This window comes from Macrotis lagotis, chromosome 5, assembly GCF_037893015.1.
Source record: "Macrotis lagotis isolate mMagLag1 chromosome 5, bilby.v1.9.chrom.fasta, whole genome shotgun sequence".
In the NCBI taxonomy this organism is placed as follows: domain Eukaryota; kingdom Metazoa; phylum Chordata; class Mammalia; order Peramelemorphia; family Peramelidae; genus Macrotis; species Macrotis lagotis.
The window spans coordinates 236,806,463-236,821,503 of NC_133662.1; the positions used below are offsets into that span (position 1 = coordinate 236,806,463).

At 38.9% G+C, this 15,041-nt stretch overlaps 1 protein-coding gene across 1 annotated transcript; it reads right to left on the reverse strand.

Annotated features, from left to right (window-relative positions):
* Positions 1–556: 556 nt before the first annotated feature.
* On the reverse strand, positions 557–13,844 carry RNF135 (ring finger protein 135). Its single transcript, XM_074188971.1, has 5 exons — positions 13,466–13,844; positions 11,273–11,422; positions 7,005–7,122; positions 3,866–3,952; positions 557–2,058 (listed from the first exon to the last, which is right to left on the reverse strand). The coding sequence occupies exons 1-5, from the start codon at positions 13,829–13,831 to the stop codon at positions 1,508–1,510; spliced, it is 1,272 nt and encodes a 423-aa protein (XP_074045072.1). The 5' UTR covers positions 13,832–13,844; the 3' UTR covers positions 557–1,507.
* Positions 13,845–15,041: the final 1,197 nt, after the last annotated feature.

Genomic DNA, 15,041 nt, shown 5'->3' on the forward strand with positions numbered 1-15,041 from the left:
GTTGGATAAAACTAAACAACTGAAAGAAAACAATTTTTATCTTACCTTCATTTCTATATGAGACATTTTATTTATAAATAATTAAAAAAGAAAACTTCATATCTTTTGACCATTTATCTGTTGGTTGTTTTATTTTCTCACTTCATAAATGAGGAAACTGGAGTTGATTGAAAATGTTTTCTGTAAAGACTTACATGAATTGATGCAAGGTAAAGTGAGCAGAACCAGGAAAACATTGTACAAAGTAATAGAAATAATGATGATCAAAAATGTGATGATCAGCTTTGGTGATCAACTATGAATGACTCTGATACCCTCAGTATTACATGATCCATGACAATTTGAAAAGACTCATGAAAGAAAATGCTATTCACATCTAGGGAAAGTACTAATGGAATCTGAATGCTGATCAAAACATATTATTTTTGCTTTATTTTTGGTGGGGTTTTTCCTTTTGCAAATTGTAAAATTTCTTTTTACAAAATGTTTCTTCTTTTACAGTATGACTAATATGGAAATACATTTTACATTATATATATATTCATATTTTATATATATATTCATATATATATATATATATATATATGAAACCTATATCAAGTTGCTTACCATCTTAGGAAAGGGAAAGGGGAGAGAGGGAACTAGAAAATTTGGAACTCAAAATCTTATAAAAATGAAGGTTAAAATTTTCTTTACAAGTAATTGTAAAAAAATTATTAATTTTTTTTTAAAATAGGGGCAGCTAGGTGGCATGGTAGATAGAGTACTCTCCTGCAGTCAAGAGGACCTGAGTTCAAATCTGGTCTCTGATATTTGACAGTTACTAGCTGAGTGACCCTAGGCAAGTCACATAACTCCAATTGCCTCATTAAAAAAAAAAATATATATATATATATATATATATAATAAAAAAGAATGCTTTAAGAAAACTATTCATGGGGTGGCTAGGTGGTGCAGTGGATAGAGCACTGACCCTGGAGTCAGGAGTACTTGAGTTCAAACCCGGCCTCAGACACTTAACAATGACCTAGCTGTGTGGCCTTGGGCAAGCCACTTAACCCCATTGCCTTGCAAAAAAAAAAAACCAACTAAAAAAAAAGGAAAACTACTCATATCCTGGGCCCATATACTTACTGATTTTTCAACCATTTCAGAAATCAAGAAACTGAAGTCCACAGAGAAAAAAATAACTGGTCCCCAGTCACACAGGTTTTAAGCAATGCCAGGATCCAAATCTTATTCTAAAGTCAATTCTCTGAAAACATACCCTGAAAAGGAAGGAGGAGGAAAGAAATGGGGTACAAAGTATGTTGGAACTAGGTGGCTTTCCCTCCTGACTAATACTGCAGAGCCAGAGGGTAGAAACAGAATCAGTGATTTATTTTACTTGGCCACTGAGAACTTATCACAATGCCTGACCCATGGGAAGCATCTACTGAATCTTTGTTGACTAAGTGGCTGATTGGTTGACCGGAGACCCTTCTGAGCTAGGTCACTAGTTTCAGCACTAGGAGGGACTCTCATCTCTTACTTTGTTTATAATCAGGGAGTTTCCAGGCTGTAAACCATATAACCAAAAAGCAGGGAATACGATGGGCATGGGGATAGGCAGCTCAAATTGATATAAGAGTTTTTCCTCATCTGTCACTGAATAAAATGAGAGTTTGTTCTGCTCTAGGTCGAGCCAAACACCCACCACCATGGGCTTATCCTTGTCGATGACAGCTTCCTTTTTCTTGTGCCAGTAACACAGTTCTTCAGAGGTGTCACTCCATTCCACGCACCAAGAGTCTGCCGTCCTGCCCAGCCAGTGGTTGTGGGCAATGATGTCCTTGGAGGCCACCCCAATGGCCCAGTCACTGCCATACTGAGTGTTCACTTCCCAGTACAGTCGTCCAGAGGAGAAGCCTTGACAGCACAAAATCTGGCTATTTTGGAACCTCTCGCAACTCGGAGGGTAGATTTGTCGATGCTGAGACACAGTCACTTTCTGACAGTCCTTTGACAATTCCAGGTAATAGGAGGCAGTTTTTTGGTCAAAGATTGGAAGGACAGACCCTGGGGAAGAGATTACATTTATAGACAATTCTTGATTGTCTGTGCTATTCAAATAACCAAGTACCTAATGGGTTACTAAGTATACTATGCTATGTGTGTGGGATACAAAGTCCTTGCCTTCAAGGAGCTTTCCTTCTAATGGGAGAGAACGTGTTCACACATAAATAAATAAAAATAAAGATGATGGGAGCAGTTAAGTAGTGCAGGGGATAGAGCACTGGCCTTGGAATCAGGAGGATTTGAGTTCAAATATGGTCTCAGACATGTGATACTTAGCTGTGTGACCTTGGGCAAGTCACCACCCCATTGCCTTGCCAGTCAATCAATCAATCAATCAATAAAGATAATGATTTCACTGAATAGAAGGAAGGAAATAAGCATTTATTTTGCATTTTGCTAAGCTCTTTACAAAGATTATCTCATTTGATCCTCACAATAATCCTGTAGGAAAGCACTATTAAAATTTGCATTTTACAAATAAGAAACTGAGGCAGACAGAGGTTAAATTATTAAAGTCAGTGAGTGTCTGAGACCAGATTTGAACAGATCTATGTGACTCCAAGTCCCTTGTTCTGTGAATTGTGGTGCTCCCTGGCTGGCATGAGGAACTCTCAAGGCAGGGAATGCCCTCTCTATGTGCTGACCAATTCAACACCTTCTTTGCACCTACGACTTTAGAGAGTTAACTGGAACCCTGAGAGGGGTCTTAAAGCTACTAAATGTCAAACATGGAATTCAAGTTCACATCTTCTGATGCCAAATTCCTTATTCAGACTTAGGCTCAAATTTAAGTGAATCAGACTTTTCTGGGCGAAGGTCAAATGATAGAGGAAAGCAATGGCCCATAAGCATACTAGGTGGCAAAAGGAATTCCACTGTGAGTGATGATCATGAAGCAAGAAGGTATAATGCCAGACTCGGACTCAAGAGGGCAAAGGTTCAAGTCTAGTCTGATCTGAGTATTAGACTATTGTCAGATCACTTTATCTTTCTAAGTTCTAGTTTTTTCCCCACTGTAAAAATAAATATAATAGTATCTCTGCTCTGTAACCCCAACAGGATTATTCTAAGACTCAAATTAGATTACTTAGGCAAAGTGCTTTATAATTTTAAGGTGATATGCACTTTGACTTATCATGTTTACAATTTTATTACTATATTACTATGACTTTTACCATAGATCAATTCTCCCTCATGGTGGCACAGCAAGGGACACAATGGATAAAGCACTGAGTCTAGGATCAGGAAGATCAATGTTCAAATTCAGGCTTAGACATCAGCTGTGTGACCCTGGGCAAGTCACTTAACTGTTCATAGTGGCATATACCACCCTGGGTTGTCACAAGGGTCACATGAGATAATGTTTGTAAACTTCCTAGGAGAGTACCTGACACAGAGTAGGCTCTTAATAAATGCTTGATCTCCTCTCCTCTGTTTTCTTCTCTTTTTGAATGGAATTCTAATAGAATTGCTTCTGGAATTGGTTGACATTGCTACCATCATATTGGCCTTATTCTCAATCCAACGTTGGTAATCCAGAGTTGACTTTCTTCTGGCAGAAAATATAAGCAAACTATACCTGGATGTGAAATCCAGAGTTACACCTGCTCTTTCAATAATAAGGGAACTCCCAATTTTTAAGACACTAAACTCGAATTTAGGGAAAATAACATTAGGAGGGAAAGTCATGAGTCCCACAAGGGGTGCAAGTGGGGAAACCAAAACATGGTGCTCAAATGACAAGTTCCAAGAGCTATTTCTCTCTATGGAATTTGAAACCCCAAATCCCCATCACTTGTATACTCACATTTAGTCAACTGGGAGGATCTCCTGGGCCCAGGCTGTCTCTGAGCAGGCTGTAGTCTCAAAGAACAAGAAGTCCCTGGGGATTCCTCTAAGGAAATAAAAAAATTGAGGAAGCTCTTTCAGGAGAAGGCATGTGAATAGTCTTCATAGCACTATACATCATGTTGGAATTAATATAGAAATTCTATCTAATAGTCCCACTTTTTGGGGGGGGGGTTGCAAGGCAATGGGTTAAATAACTTGCCCAATGTCACACAGGTAATTATCAAGTGTCTGAGGCTCGATTTGCACTCAGGTCCTCCTGACTCCAGGGCCAGTGCTCTATCCCCTGCACCAACTACCTGCCCCTAGTCCCACTTTTCTTGATGGAAAATTTGAACTCTTTCTGGTCACACCAAGAGTTTATTCAGGCTTAGATTCAGTTTTGGAACTGAAGCCATAAATAACATTATTTTTTTTCTTTTAAAGTAGAATATCTCCCCAAACTGATGGACTAAGAAGGAATTTCTAGGCTAGAAGTTTATATATCAAAATGGAAGTGTCTAAATAATTTGAAAACTATCATGAAAAGAAAGAAGACCTCTTCCATGGACAAATAGTGTTTGTACTGAGTCTACAAAGAAATCTAAATACAGCTCCTACTTCAAGAAACTCACAATCTAATGGAGAAAATATATAATATTTTATAATATAATTAAAAATTCGAATATATATTTTGTACAAATCTTACAAACCAGGATGGATCTGATAATTCAGAAGAGTGCAATTCAACAAGAATTTTTTATGATCTTTTTACATGCAAGGTAATGTCTAGGTATTCAAGATACAAACACAAAGGGGCATCTAGGTGGCACAATGAATAGAATGCTGCTTTTGGAGTCTGGAAGATGGGAGTTCAAATCCAGTCTCAGTCACTTACTAGCTATGTGACCTTGGGCAAGTCACTTGATCCTGATTGCCTGGTATCCAGAGTCATCTTCAGTCATACTGGTTCTTATCTGGCTACTGGACCCAGAAAACTTTGGAGGAGTAAATGAAGCTAGTGACTTAGCACAGCCCCCCTCACTCAAATCCAATTTATGTGCTTGTCATGGCATCACCTCCCTGATGTCATGGTCTTCTTCAAGGATAAAGGACAAACATTATCATCATCATCATCATTATCATCATTATTATTATTAACAAAAAATGAAAACCAGCCTCTTCCCTTGAGGAACATACTCCCTACTACAGAAAAAGAACATGTCTACAGATCTGTGAAAACAATCCAAGAGTAACCTCCTATTGGTCTCCCTTACTGTAGTCTCCTCTTCGTAGTGGCCTGAATCTTCTTAAGGCACAAATTATGACTATATATCATTCTTTTGCTCAATATCTCCAGTGTTGCCTGTTCAACAGAATGCAAAAACTCTTTTGTCTGATTTAGGATACAGTCTACTTTTCCTACCTGAGATTTTACATGGTTCCCTTTTACCTACTCATTCTAATCAAATTGTACCACTGTCCATTTCCAAAGCTCATCCTGCCTCTCTCACTTAATTTGTTAGCATGGGCCAAGCACAATATCTGGGAGCACTCTCTCCACACCTTTGCTGGTTGAAACCCTTCTCTTCTGCAAGACACAGTTCAACCTCAGCTCCTCCATGAAGCCTGATCTCCATTAGCTGAATGATTTCTCTCCTCAAATTGCCTTAGAGTCCTTTCTCTGGATCTCTACATAGCCTTTATATCAGTATATCATTTTAAAAATCTATATATTTTATCTTTCTTCTCCCAAAACACTCATCTCCATTAGATTACCAACTCCTTTATCTAAAATATTTTTTATCTTAGTATGTACATGCTAAGCCTTATGTAAAGCAAATATTCAGTCATTGTGCTCAACCTGAATCGTTAAATCATCCAGCAAAAAATAACAAGGAAACCTTTAAAAAATTATTTCAACTGCTATCTTATTGTCTGATCTTGCTATCTCTTATACTTTAGGTTTCTTCCTTAAGGATATGATTTCTCTCTTATCACATTCAGTTTGGATCAATGTATACCATGGAAACAATGTAAAGACTGGCAAATTGCCTTCTGTGGGAGGGAAGTAAGATTAGGGGGAGAATTGTAAAACTCAAATAAAATCTTTATAATTCAAAAAAACAAGTAAAAAGACGAATAGCATATAATAGATATGAAGTTTCATATGTAATCATCTTTTTTTTAATTCTCCTATGTTATGGAAATGTTTGATTTATTTCATAAATTAAAAATTTTTTAAAGAAAAAAAAGGTTTGGATAGTAAGTAGCCTTCCAACAGATAATTTTTATTGCTCATTATTCCCTTTCTCTAAAATTAAAACTATTCCAAACCTGGAAAATATTATTTTAAAATTTTCAACTTTTGTTGACCTAATTGAGGCTATATACAATCCTCCTGAGCCTGTTACAATCTACTTCTTCTCTCTCTCTCTCTCTCTCTCTCTCTCTCTCTCTCTCTCTCTCTCTCTCTTTTTCTTTAGTTTTTGCAAGGCCAGTGCTCTATCCACTGCGTTACCTAGCTGCCCCCCTTCTCTACATATCTTGTATTTCCAAAGCCTTCTCTGATGGAATAGAAATTAGCTGTGTGATCATTACACAAACTGTATGTGCCTGAGGATGGTGACCAGATTGAAGAAAGGAGAAGGAACAGTGCATCAGTCTTAGATGAAGAAATCTATGCCTCTCTCCCCTTTTACCCTTGAAGCAATTAGGTACTCTCTCCACCCTTATCAGTTTAGAAATCTATTTTGCCCTGGGCTGAGATTGAAATTATTTTTGGTTAACATCAATCAACACAACATAGCCCTCCAATGCACTTTTCTCAAAGACTAGGGATATATAGCTGCATATGATCTTGATCTGGATCTCTCTCTCTCTCTCTCTCTCTCTCTCTCATGTATAATTTAAATAAATTTAAATTAAAATATTTCAAATTAAATTTAGACAAAGACAAAACTCACTCTATATAATTTAAATTAAATTTAAAGACAAAGCTCTCATGTATATATATATATATATATATAAAATCATTTTTTCCATTTCTACTCAATTTTCATAGCTATTCCATCCTTCAAACCTTTTTACTTCTCCCCTGTGAAACAAAATTAACTCACCATTTATTTTGCTGGGAGTTTCTTCCCAGATTAATTTTTCCTGAATTTTTGTCTTCAGTTCTTTGATATCATTGAGGATTTCAATGATGTTTTTCTGAATTATGTTGGTATTCTTCAGCTTAGAAGAAAGTGGTGAAAATAGATCTTAATTGAGAGATGGTTAAAAATAAAAATAACAATCTTTAAATTTTCAAAGCACTTTATATGCATTATCCCCTTTGAGTGTCCCATTCACCCTGTGAGGTAGGTACCACAGGTATACCCATTAGGAGACTAAGATTCAGATTTAGCTCTTTCAGAAGGTAATTAAATGTCCAAGGTGAATTTGAATTCAAGTCTTTAACAAGTCCGACTACATCATGCTTCATCTCAAATAAAAAGCAACCTTTTAAGAAATTCCCATTAAGGAATTTTTACCATCCAGCATGGTTAGATGCTACATCCCTGTCTATCCTCTTTCCCTTCTCTCCTAACATGTTTTCTCTATTTATATGGTTGTTGTTTTGTTTTGTTTTTGAGAAATTGGTTTTGGAATGTTTATGTTTTAATATAGTTGGGATATTTAAAAAATATTTGTTAAGGTTGTTGTTCAATCATTTCAGACTCTTCAGACTCTTACCATTTCCTTCTCCAGCTCATTTGACAGATGAGAAAACTGGGCAAAGAGGCAAAATGCTTGGCCAAGGTCACACAGCTAGTAAGTGTCTGCGGCCAGATTTGAGTCTTTCTAACTCCAGGGCTGGCACTCTAGCTACAGTGCCACCTAGCTACCTGATAAGGCCTACATTTTTTAAAATGCCTTTTGGAACTGAAGCTAGCCAAAATTGGGAGAATAATACTCCTCATTGTTATAATATATTCATATCACTCACTCCTCTGCTCAAGCAAAGATTGTGGCTTCCTATATCCTAATTCCTATATCCAAATTCCTATATCCAAATTCTCATCATGAGCTCAACCTTCTACCAACTGCCTTCACTATAACTCATCTGCCTTATTTGCCGCTCTGCCCAAACATGGATTATCTATTTGCTGAATCTCTGGAAATTGTTGACCATAGAAGGGACCTCAAGAATCTTCTAGTAACTTATTCAACTCTGAGAGATCACACAATATAATAATAAACTTTGTTCTGAAGGTGAACCTGGGCTGCAGATCATGACCCCAGGAGGAGGTGTCCAGGACAATGAGAGGACCACAGCATCTGAGGACCAGTTTAAGGAAGTGAAGATGTTTCATCAAGAAAAGAAAAGATTAGGGGTGGCTAGGTGGTGCAGTGCATAAAGCACCAGCCCTGGAGTCAGGAGTACCTGGGTTCAAATCCGGTCTCAGACACTTAATAATTACCTAGCTGTGTGGCCTTGGGCAAGCCACTTAACCCCATTTGCCTTGCAAAAACCTAAAAAAAAAAAAGATTTAGAAGCCTGAGAACTGTCTCAGGGCTAAATGGAAAAAGAATTAAACTTATTCTTTTGGGTCCCTGAAGAAAAAAGTAGGTAAAGTATGTATAAGTTGCAGAAAAGTGAATTTAATGAAAGAGAAGGAAGACTTCCTTTTAGTTATAGCTGCCCTAACACAGAATTAGCTGCCTTAGGAGCTGCCTTAGGATCTCCCTGAAGGGTGTGAAATAGAAATTTAGAAGACTACTTGTTGGTGATGATGAAGAGGGTATGCATGAGTTTGGGCTCAATGGCAAATCAAGATCTGTGAATTTCTTAAAAAAAATCAAACTCCTTTCTGTTCTATGTTCCTCAGAACTCTTATACTCAACCTGCAACATTTTTTGTATTCCTGCTATCTACAGTAGGGGCAACTAGGTGGTGCAGTGGATAGAGCACAAGGACTTGAGTCAGAAAGACCAGAGTTCAAATTTGACTCCAGACACTTACTAGTGTGTGGCCCTGGGCAAGTTACTTCACCCTGTTTTTCTCAGTTTCCTCATCTGTCAAAGGAGATAGAGAAAAATAACAAACCACTCCAATATCTTTGCCAGGAAAATCCCATGGACACTTGGTTCAGGGTGAGTCACGAAGAGTCAGATACAACGAAACAAGAGAACAATATCTCCTATACATAGCACATTAGCCTATATAAGGTAGGTGCTTTTATAAATGTTTATTGAATTGCCTTAACCATAGCTCAAAAATAGCTGTAACATAACACCTAATCCTCTGCCTTGGCCTCTTTTGTAATTTTATGTATTTTTAAATTTTATGCATTTAAAAAGCATTATTCTGAAAACGAAAAATAAGTTTCTACCCATGAGGGGCAATACTACCAAAAGTGGTCCATGATACCAAAAAAAAAAAAAAATTAAGAACTCTTCTTTGGATTCTTTTTTAGCTATCCAACAATTTTTTTGAGGATACATTTTATTTTTTCATTAGGATAGATACTACTCAAAGGCAGGGATTATTTCACATTTGATTTTTTAGTTATATAACTTAGCACAGTACCTAGCAAACTAATGCTTTGTTGGGTTTTTTTTTTTAATTTAAGGCAGAGGTTAAGTGACTTGCCAAGACCAAACAGCTAGGTAATTAAGTGTCTGAGGTCAGATTTGAACTCAGGTCCTCCGGACTCCAGGGCTGGTGATCTACCACTGCCTAGCACTACCTAGCTGCCCCCTAAAGTAACTCTGTTGATGAGTTGGTTTGTTTTGCCCCTTCCCAAGAAAGTAAATTCCCTGAAAACAGTTCATTAAAGCCACCTAATAAGGAGATCATAATAAATAGTCCATAACATTTTCCTTATTCACTTAAAATTCATCAATTTAATTCAATTCAGCTAAATAAATATTTGTCAAATGTCTACATGAGAGAAGCAAACCTTTTCTTATCCTCCTTGCTGGAGATAAGAAAATCAAAAATAAAATTCCTGCCTTCTTCAAGGAACTTACATTCTGCTGAAGATTATATATACATATATACACACAAAGCATGTATTTTATTATATATATATATATATATATATATATATATATATAATGTAACATTTTATGGTACAAAGTCATTTAGAAAGGAAAAAGGCAGAGAGATAACAGCTGGGAAAACCTTCACTTATCAGGGAAGCACCTATGAAGAAAGCTAAGCTTTCTCCAGGGAGGTTTGGAAGAAGAGCATGCCCCAATTTGGGGGCATACTGGGTAAAGTCTAAGAAAAACTTCAATTTTTAGTGTAACACCAACATGATTCATTGCTTATTCAATTTGCTCTTAGGCTCTATCCAGAAGCTGTCCCTTCAGGTCAACAACCATTCTTTTTTTTTTAATTTTCAATTTTTATATTTTATTTTTTCAATTATGTATAAAAGCAATTTAATGCTTTTTAAATTTTGAGTTCCAAATTGTCTTCTTCCCTCTTTCCCTTACCCCGATCCTTTAAAAGGCTAGCAATTTAATATAGAGTATCATGTGCAAGTAACTCAAAACATATTTCCATTTTATTTGTTGTAAAAGAAAACTCAGGCCCTCCCCCAAAACCAAGAAAAATGAAGTTTTTATTTTTTTTTTAGGTTTTTGCAAGACAAATAGGGTTAAGTAGCTTGCCAAAGGCCACACAGATAGGTTATTAATTACTAAGTGTCTGAGGTCAGATTTGAACTCAGGTACTTCTGACTCCAGGGGCCTGTGCTCTATCCACTGAGCCACCCAGCTGCCCCAAACACAAAGTTTTTAAAAAGAATGCTTCTTTATAATTCAATTCTTTTTTTTACAAGTGATGGTATTTTTCATTATGGTCTTTCAGAATTGTCTTAGATCATTGCATTGCTGAAATAGCTCAGTAAACCATTCACAGTTGATCATTGAACAATGCTCCTCCTAATGTTTACATTGTTCTCCTGCCTCTGCTCATTTTATTTTGCATGAGTTCATATAAGCCTTCCCAGTTGTGTCTGAAAGTATCCTGCTGGTCACCTCTTATAGCATAATAATATTCCTTCACAATCATATGCCACAACTTGTTCAGCCATTTTCCAAATGATGAATATCCTCTCAATTTTCAATTCTATACCCCCACAAAAAGGACATATAGGTCCTTTTAAAAAAAATCAGTTTGGGATGCAGACCTAGTAGTGGTATTACTGAATTAAAGATTAACAATTATTCTTAACTATCTATTATGCATGAGGCAACAAGCCTCATAGAAACAAAAAGGAAAAAGTCCTGCCTTCAAGGAGTTTATATTAGCTTTATACTCTATATAATCTATATAATCATTCTCTCCCCTACTACCTTCACTCTCCCTATTCCATCCACACCACTTTACCTTCTCTGGGGTGGTCAAGTGCTCTGACACCCCGGTCTCCTCAAGAGGTCCCAAATACGGAAGACTGGTGACTCCAGAAATGAGCTGTTCTAACAGGCCCTCCAGTTCCTGACGGACATCATTGATTTTCCTCTTTATGGGTTTTGGTTCCTTTGAAAAGGAAAGTCAAAACATCAAACCAGGTCTCTAATGTGCACTGATTAGACTCAAAATCTAGCAAGACTTCCGGGGGCTGGGGGGGGAGGCCTCAATGCACCTCCTGGGTAATTCAGAGTGGGAGGGGGTGATGAGAAGCAAGTTGACAAGAGAAATTCCCATTCTAGTCCCTTTGGGAAAAGGACAGCCAGATGATAAATGGCAGTGGGATGGGGAGAGAGGTGGGAAGGATGGATTTTGGCTGAAGCAGCGGAAATGAAGGCAGTTGCAAGTAGAAGAGAGTAGTGAAGGATCAATCATTTAATCAACAAGTATTTTTTGGTTTTGTTTTTACAAGGCAATAGGATTGAGTGATTTGCCCAAGGTCACACAGCTAGGTAATTATTAAGTGTCTAAGGTCGAATTTGAACTCAGCTCCTCCAGACTCCAGGGCTGGTGCTCTATCCACCCTAGTGGACCTCAACAAATATTTATTAAGCACTGATTGTTTACTGGAGTAGTAGCACCGTGGTTAAAGGGCTAGCTATGTAACCTGGACAAGTTTTTAGTTTCCCAGTAAACCCATACAACAATATAATACAACATAAGGCTAAGGTAATAAATAGTATTTAGAAGGTATAATCTATATACAACATTTTTAAAAGGACCTATATGTCCTTTTTGTGGTAGAAAAGAATTGAGAATTGAGAGGATATCCATCCTTTGGAAAATGGCTGAACAAGTTGTGGCTATGATTGGGATAGAATATTATTATGCTATAAGAGGTGACCAGCAGGATGCTTTCAGAAACAACTGGAAAGTTGTTAATCTATCTATCTATCTATCTACCTATCTACATTTTTTTCTAGATTTTTTCAAGGCAATGTGGTTAAGTGGCTTGCCCAAGGCCACACAGCTAGGTAATTATTAAGTATCTGTGGTCGGATTTGAACCCAGGTACTCCTGACTCAAAGGCCGGTGCTCTATTCACTGCGTCACCTAGCCACCCATTATATATATGCTCTTTACAAGTATCTTATTTGATCCTTGGAGACATTTGATAATTACTAGCTGTGTGACCCTGGGCAAGTCACAACCCTATTTGCCTCACATTCAGGGCCATTCCCCAGTCATTCTGATTCTTATCTGGCCATTGGAGCCAGGTGACTCTGAAGGGGAAAATGAATGAGGCTGGTGAGTTAGTCCAGCCCCCCCCCCCCCCAAATCCAATTCGTGCTTGTCATGGCATCACCTCCCTGATCAAGGTCTCCTTCGAGAAGGAAGGACAAACAACACCACAACCCAGTGAGGGTAGGAACCATCATGATCCCCATTTTATGATGAGGAAATTGGAGAAGACAGAAATTAAACACAGCTCTGAAGGAACTAAGAGCGAATTTGAAGTGAAGTCTTAAGACCAGAGCGCTGCCAGAAAAACTTTGTACACTCTAACAGCAACATGGGGGTGATGATCATTCTTGATGGATTTGCTCATCCCTGCAGGGCAACGACAAGGGACAATTTCGGGCTATCTGCAATGGAGAATGCCATCGTATCCAGCCAAAGAATTATGGACTTTGAACAAATTAGCAAATTAGGAAAAAACCCGTTATATTATTATGTAATTTTACTATCCCATACTTTATTTTTCTTCCTCAAGGGTATGATTTCTCTCTCATCACATTCACCTGAGATCAATGTATACCATGGAGCCAACTAACAGAATGCCTTCTGTGGGGGGAGGGAAGCAAGAATGGGGGGAAATTGTAAAACTCAAAGTAAATAAGATCTTTCTAAAAAAAAGAGACCAGAGCGTTGTCCATCGCGAAGCCAGTCTAGAGGAAAGTTACACAAATGATGTGAGGATGTAGGACTAACGGGGGTGGGGGGTGGGGAGCAAGAAGGGGGGAAATTGTAAAACTCAAAATAAACAAAATCTTTCTTAAAGGAATGACGTGAGGAGAAGAGTCTGGATAGGACGGGAGGGTCTGCGGGGAGGCGGAGGAGGAAGGGGAGGCAGGAGAGCCTCCAGGAGCCCCTGGCTCCCCAGGCTCTTACCTGTAGCTCCCGCAGGTGGGGCGGGGAGGGGTCCCAGGGCTCGGGCCCCTCCTTCAGGGCTTTCTGGTACTTGTCCACCAGGTCCTCAAGGGCCGTGTTCTTCTTCAGCCAGGGGCTCATGCGGACCTCCTCGCGGCAAATGGGGCAAGGCCGCCCGGTCCCCCGCGGGGCTCTGGGGCCGCAGCCCCCGGCTTTACCCCCGCAGTAGGTCCAGTGGCGCTCGATACAGTCGCTGCAGAAGCTGTGGCCGCAGGGCAGTGTGGTGGGGCAGGAGAAGAGAGCCTGGCAGATCCCGCAGCTCAGGTCATCCTCAGACAGCCAGACCAGGACCCCGGAGGCCAGGGAGGCCCAGGGCAGGCCAGCCATGGTCCTCCCGGGAAACCGAAACCTGGATGGCTGGCCCTCCCCCTTCCTCCGCAGCCCAGAACGCCCCAGCCCGGAGGAATCCTGGGGTTCTAGTCCAGCAGCCTGGCAGCTTTTCTGTGTGGGAGCTGGGGGGGGGCATGCGCCCCTTCTCCGAATCAGGGTTTTAAAATGAATACTAAAATGCACAGGCTTACAAATCAAATTAAATTCTTTAATTACAATCTTTTTTTGCAGCAAAAGACTTGGAATAAAGCCTAGAATCCATCCCAAAGACAGAGCCGCTGGTTTCTGAATACAGACGGAAGCCTAATTTTTGAAAGAGCTTTTATTTTATTTTTCCAGTTACATGTTGATGAAAGTTTTTCAAGAGTCAGCCACTTGCATAATTATACATTATACATTTTTTTAAGTTTTGCTTTTTTGCAAGCTCCCCCTGACTCCAGGGCTGGTGCTCTGTCCACCCTAGTTGCCCTCAACAAGTATTTATTTATTCATTCGTTTATAGTTTTTGCAAGGCAATGGGGTTCAGTGGCTTGCCCAAGGCCACACAGCTAGGTCATTATTAAGCGTCGGAGACCGGATTTGAACTCAGGTACTGACTCCAGGGCCGGTGCTCTGCCTGCTGTGCCAAATAGCTGCCCCTTAACAAGTATTTATTAAGCACTGATTGCTTTTCTCTATTTTTTAATTAAAGATTTTATTTGAGTTTTACAATTTTCCCCCAATCTTACTTCCCTCCCGCCCCACACACAGAAAGCAATGTGTCAGTCTAAGCACTGATTGTTTAGTGGAGTAGTAGCACCGTGGTTAAAGGGCTAGCTGTGTAACCTGGGCAGGTTACTTAGTTTCTCAGTAAACCCATACAACAATATAACACCACATAAGGCTAATGTAGTAGTATTTAGAAGGTATAATCTATACACAACATTGTTAAAAGGACCTATATGTCCTTTTTGTGGTAGAAAAGAATTGAGAATTGAGAGGATATCCATCCTTTGGAAAATGGCTGAACAAGTTGTGGCTATGATTGGGATAGAATATTATTATGCTATAAGAGGTGACCAGCAGGATGCTTTCAGAAACAACTGGAAAGTGACATGCCGGGGTCACACAGCTGGGTAATTATTAACTCAGGCCCTCCCGACTCCAGGGCCCCATTACACATTTTTTTTTGTAAATATCTTTGATATTTATTTTTTTAAGATTTCAT

What these genes read in the sequence shown, in the direction of transcription:
- RNF135 (XM_074188971.1), bottom strand. Translation starts at nt 13,831, where the DNA reads ATGGCTGGCCTGCCCTGGGCCTCCCTGGCCTCCGGGGTCCTGGTCTGG. An exon ending in ACTTGACCACCCCAGAGAAG is followed by an intron (nt 7,123 to 11,272) that starts GTAAAGTGGTGT and finishes CTTTCTTCTAAG; the next exon opens with CTGAAGAATACCAACATAAT. An exon ending in AACTCCCAGCAAAATAAATG is followed by an intron (nt 3,953 to 7,004) that starts GTGAGTTAATTT and finishes TTATTTCCTTAG; the next exon opens with AGGAATCCCCAGGGACTTCT.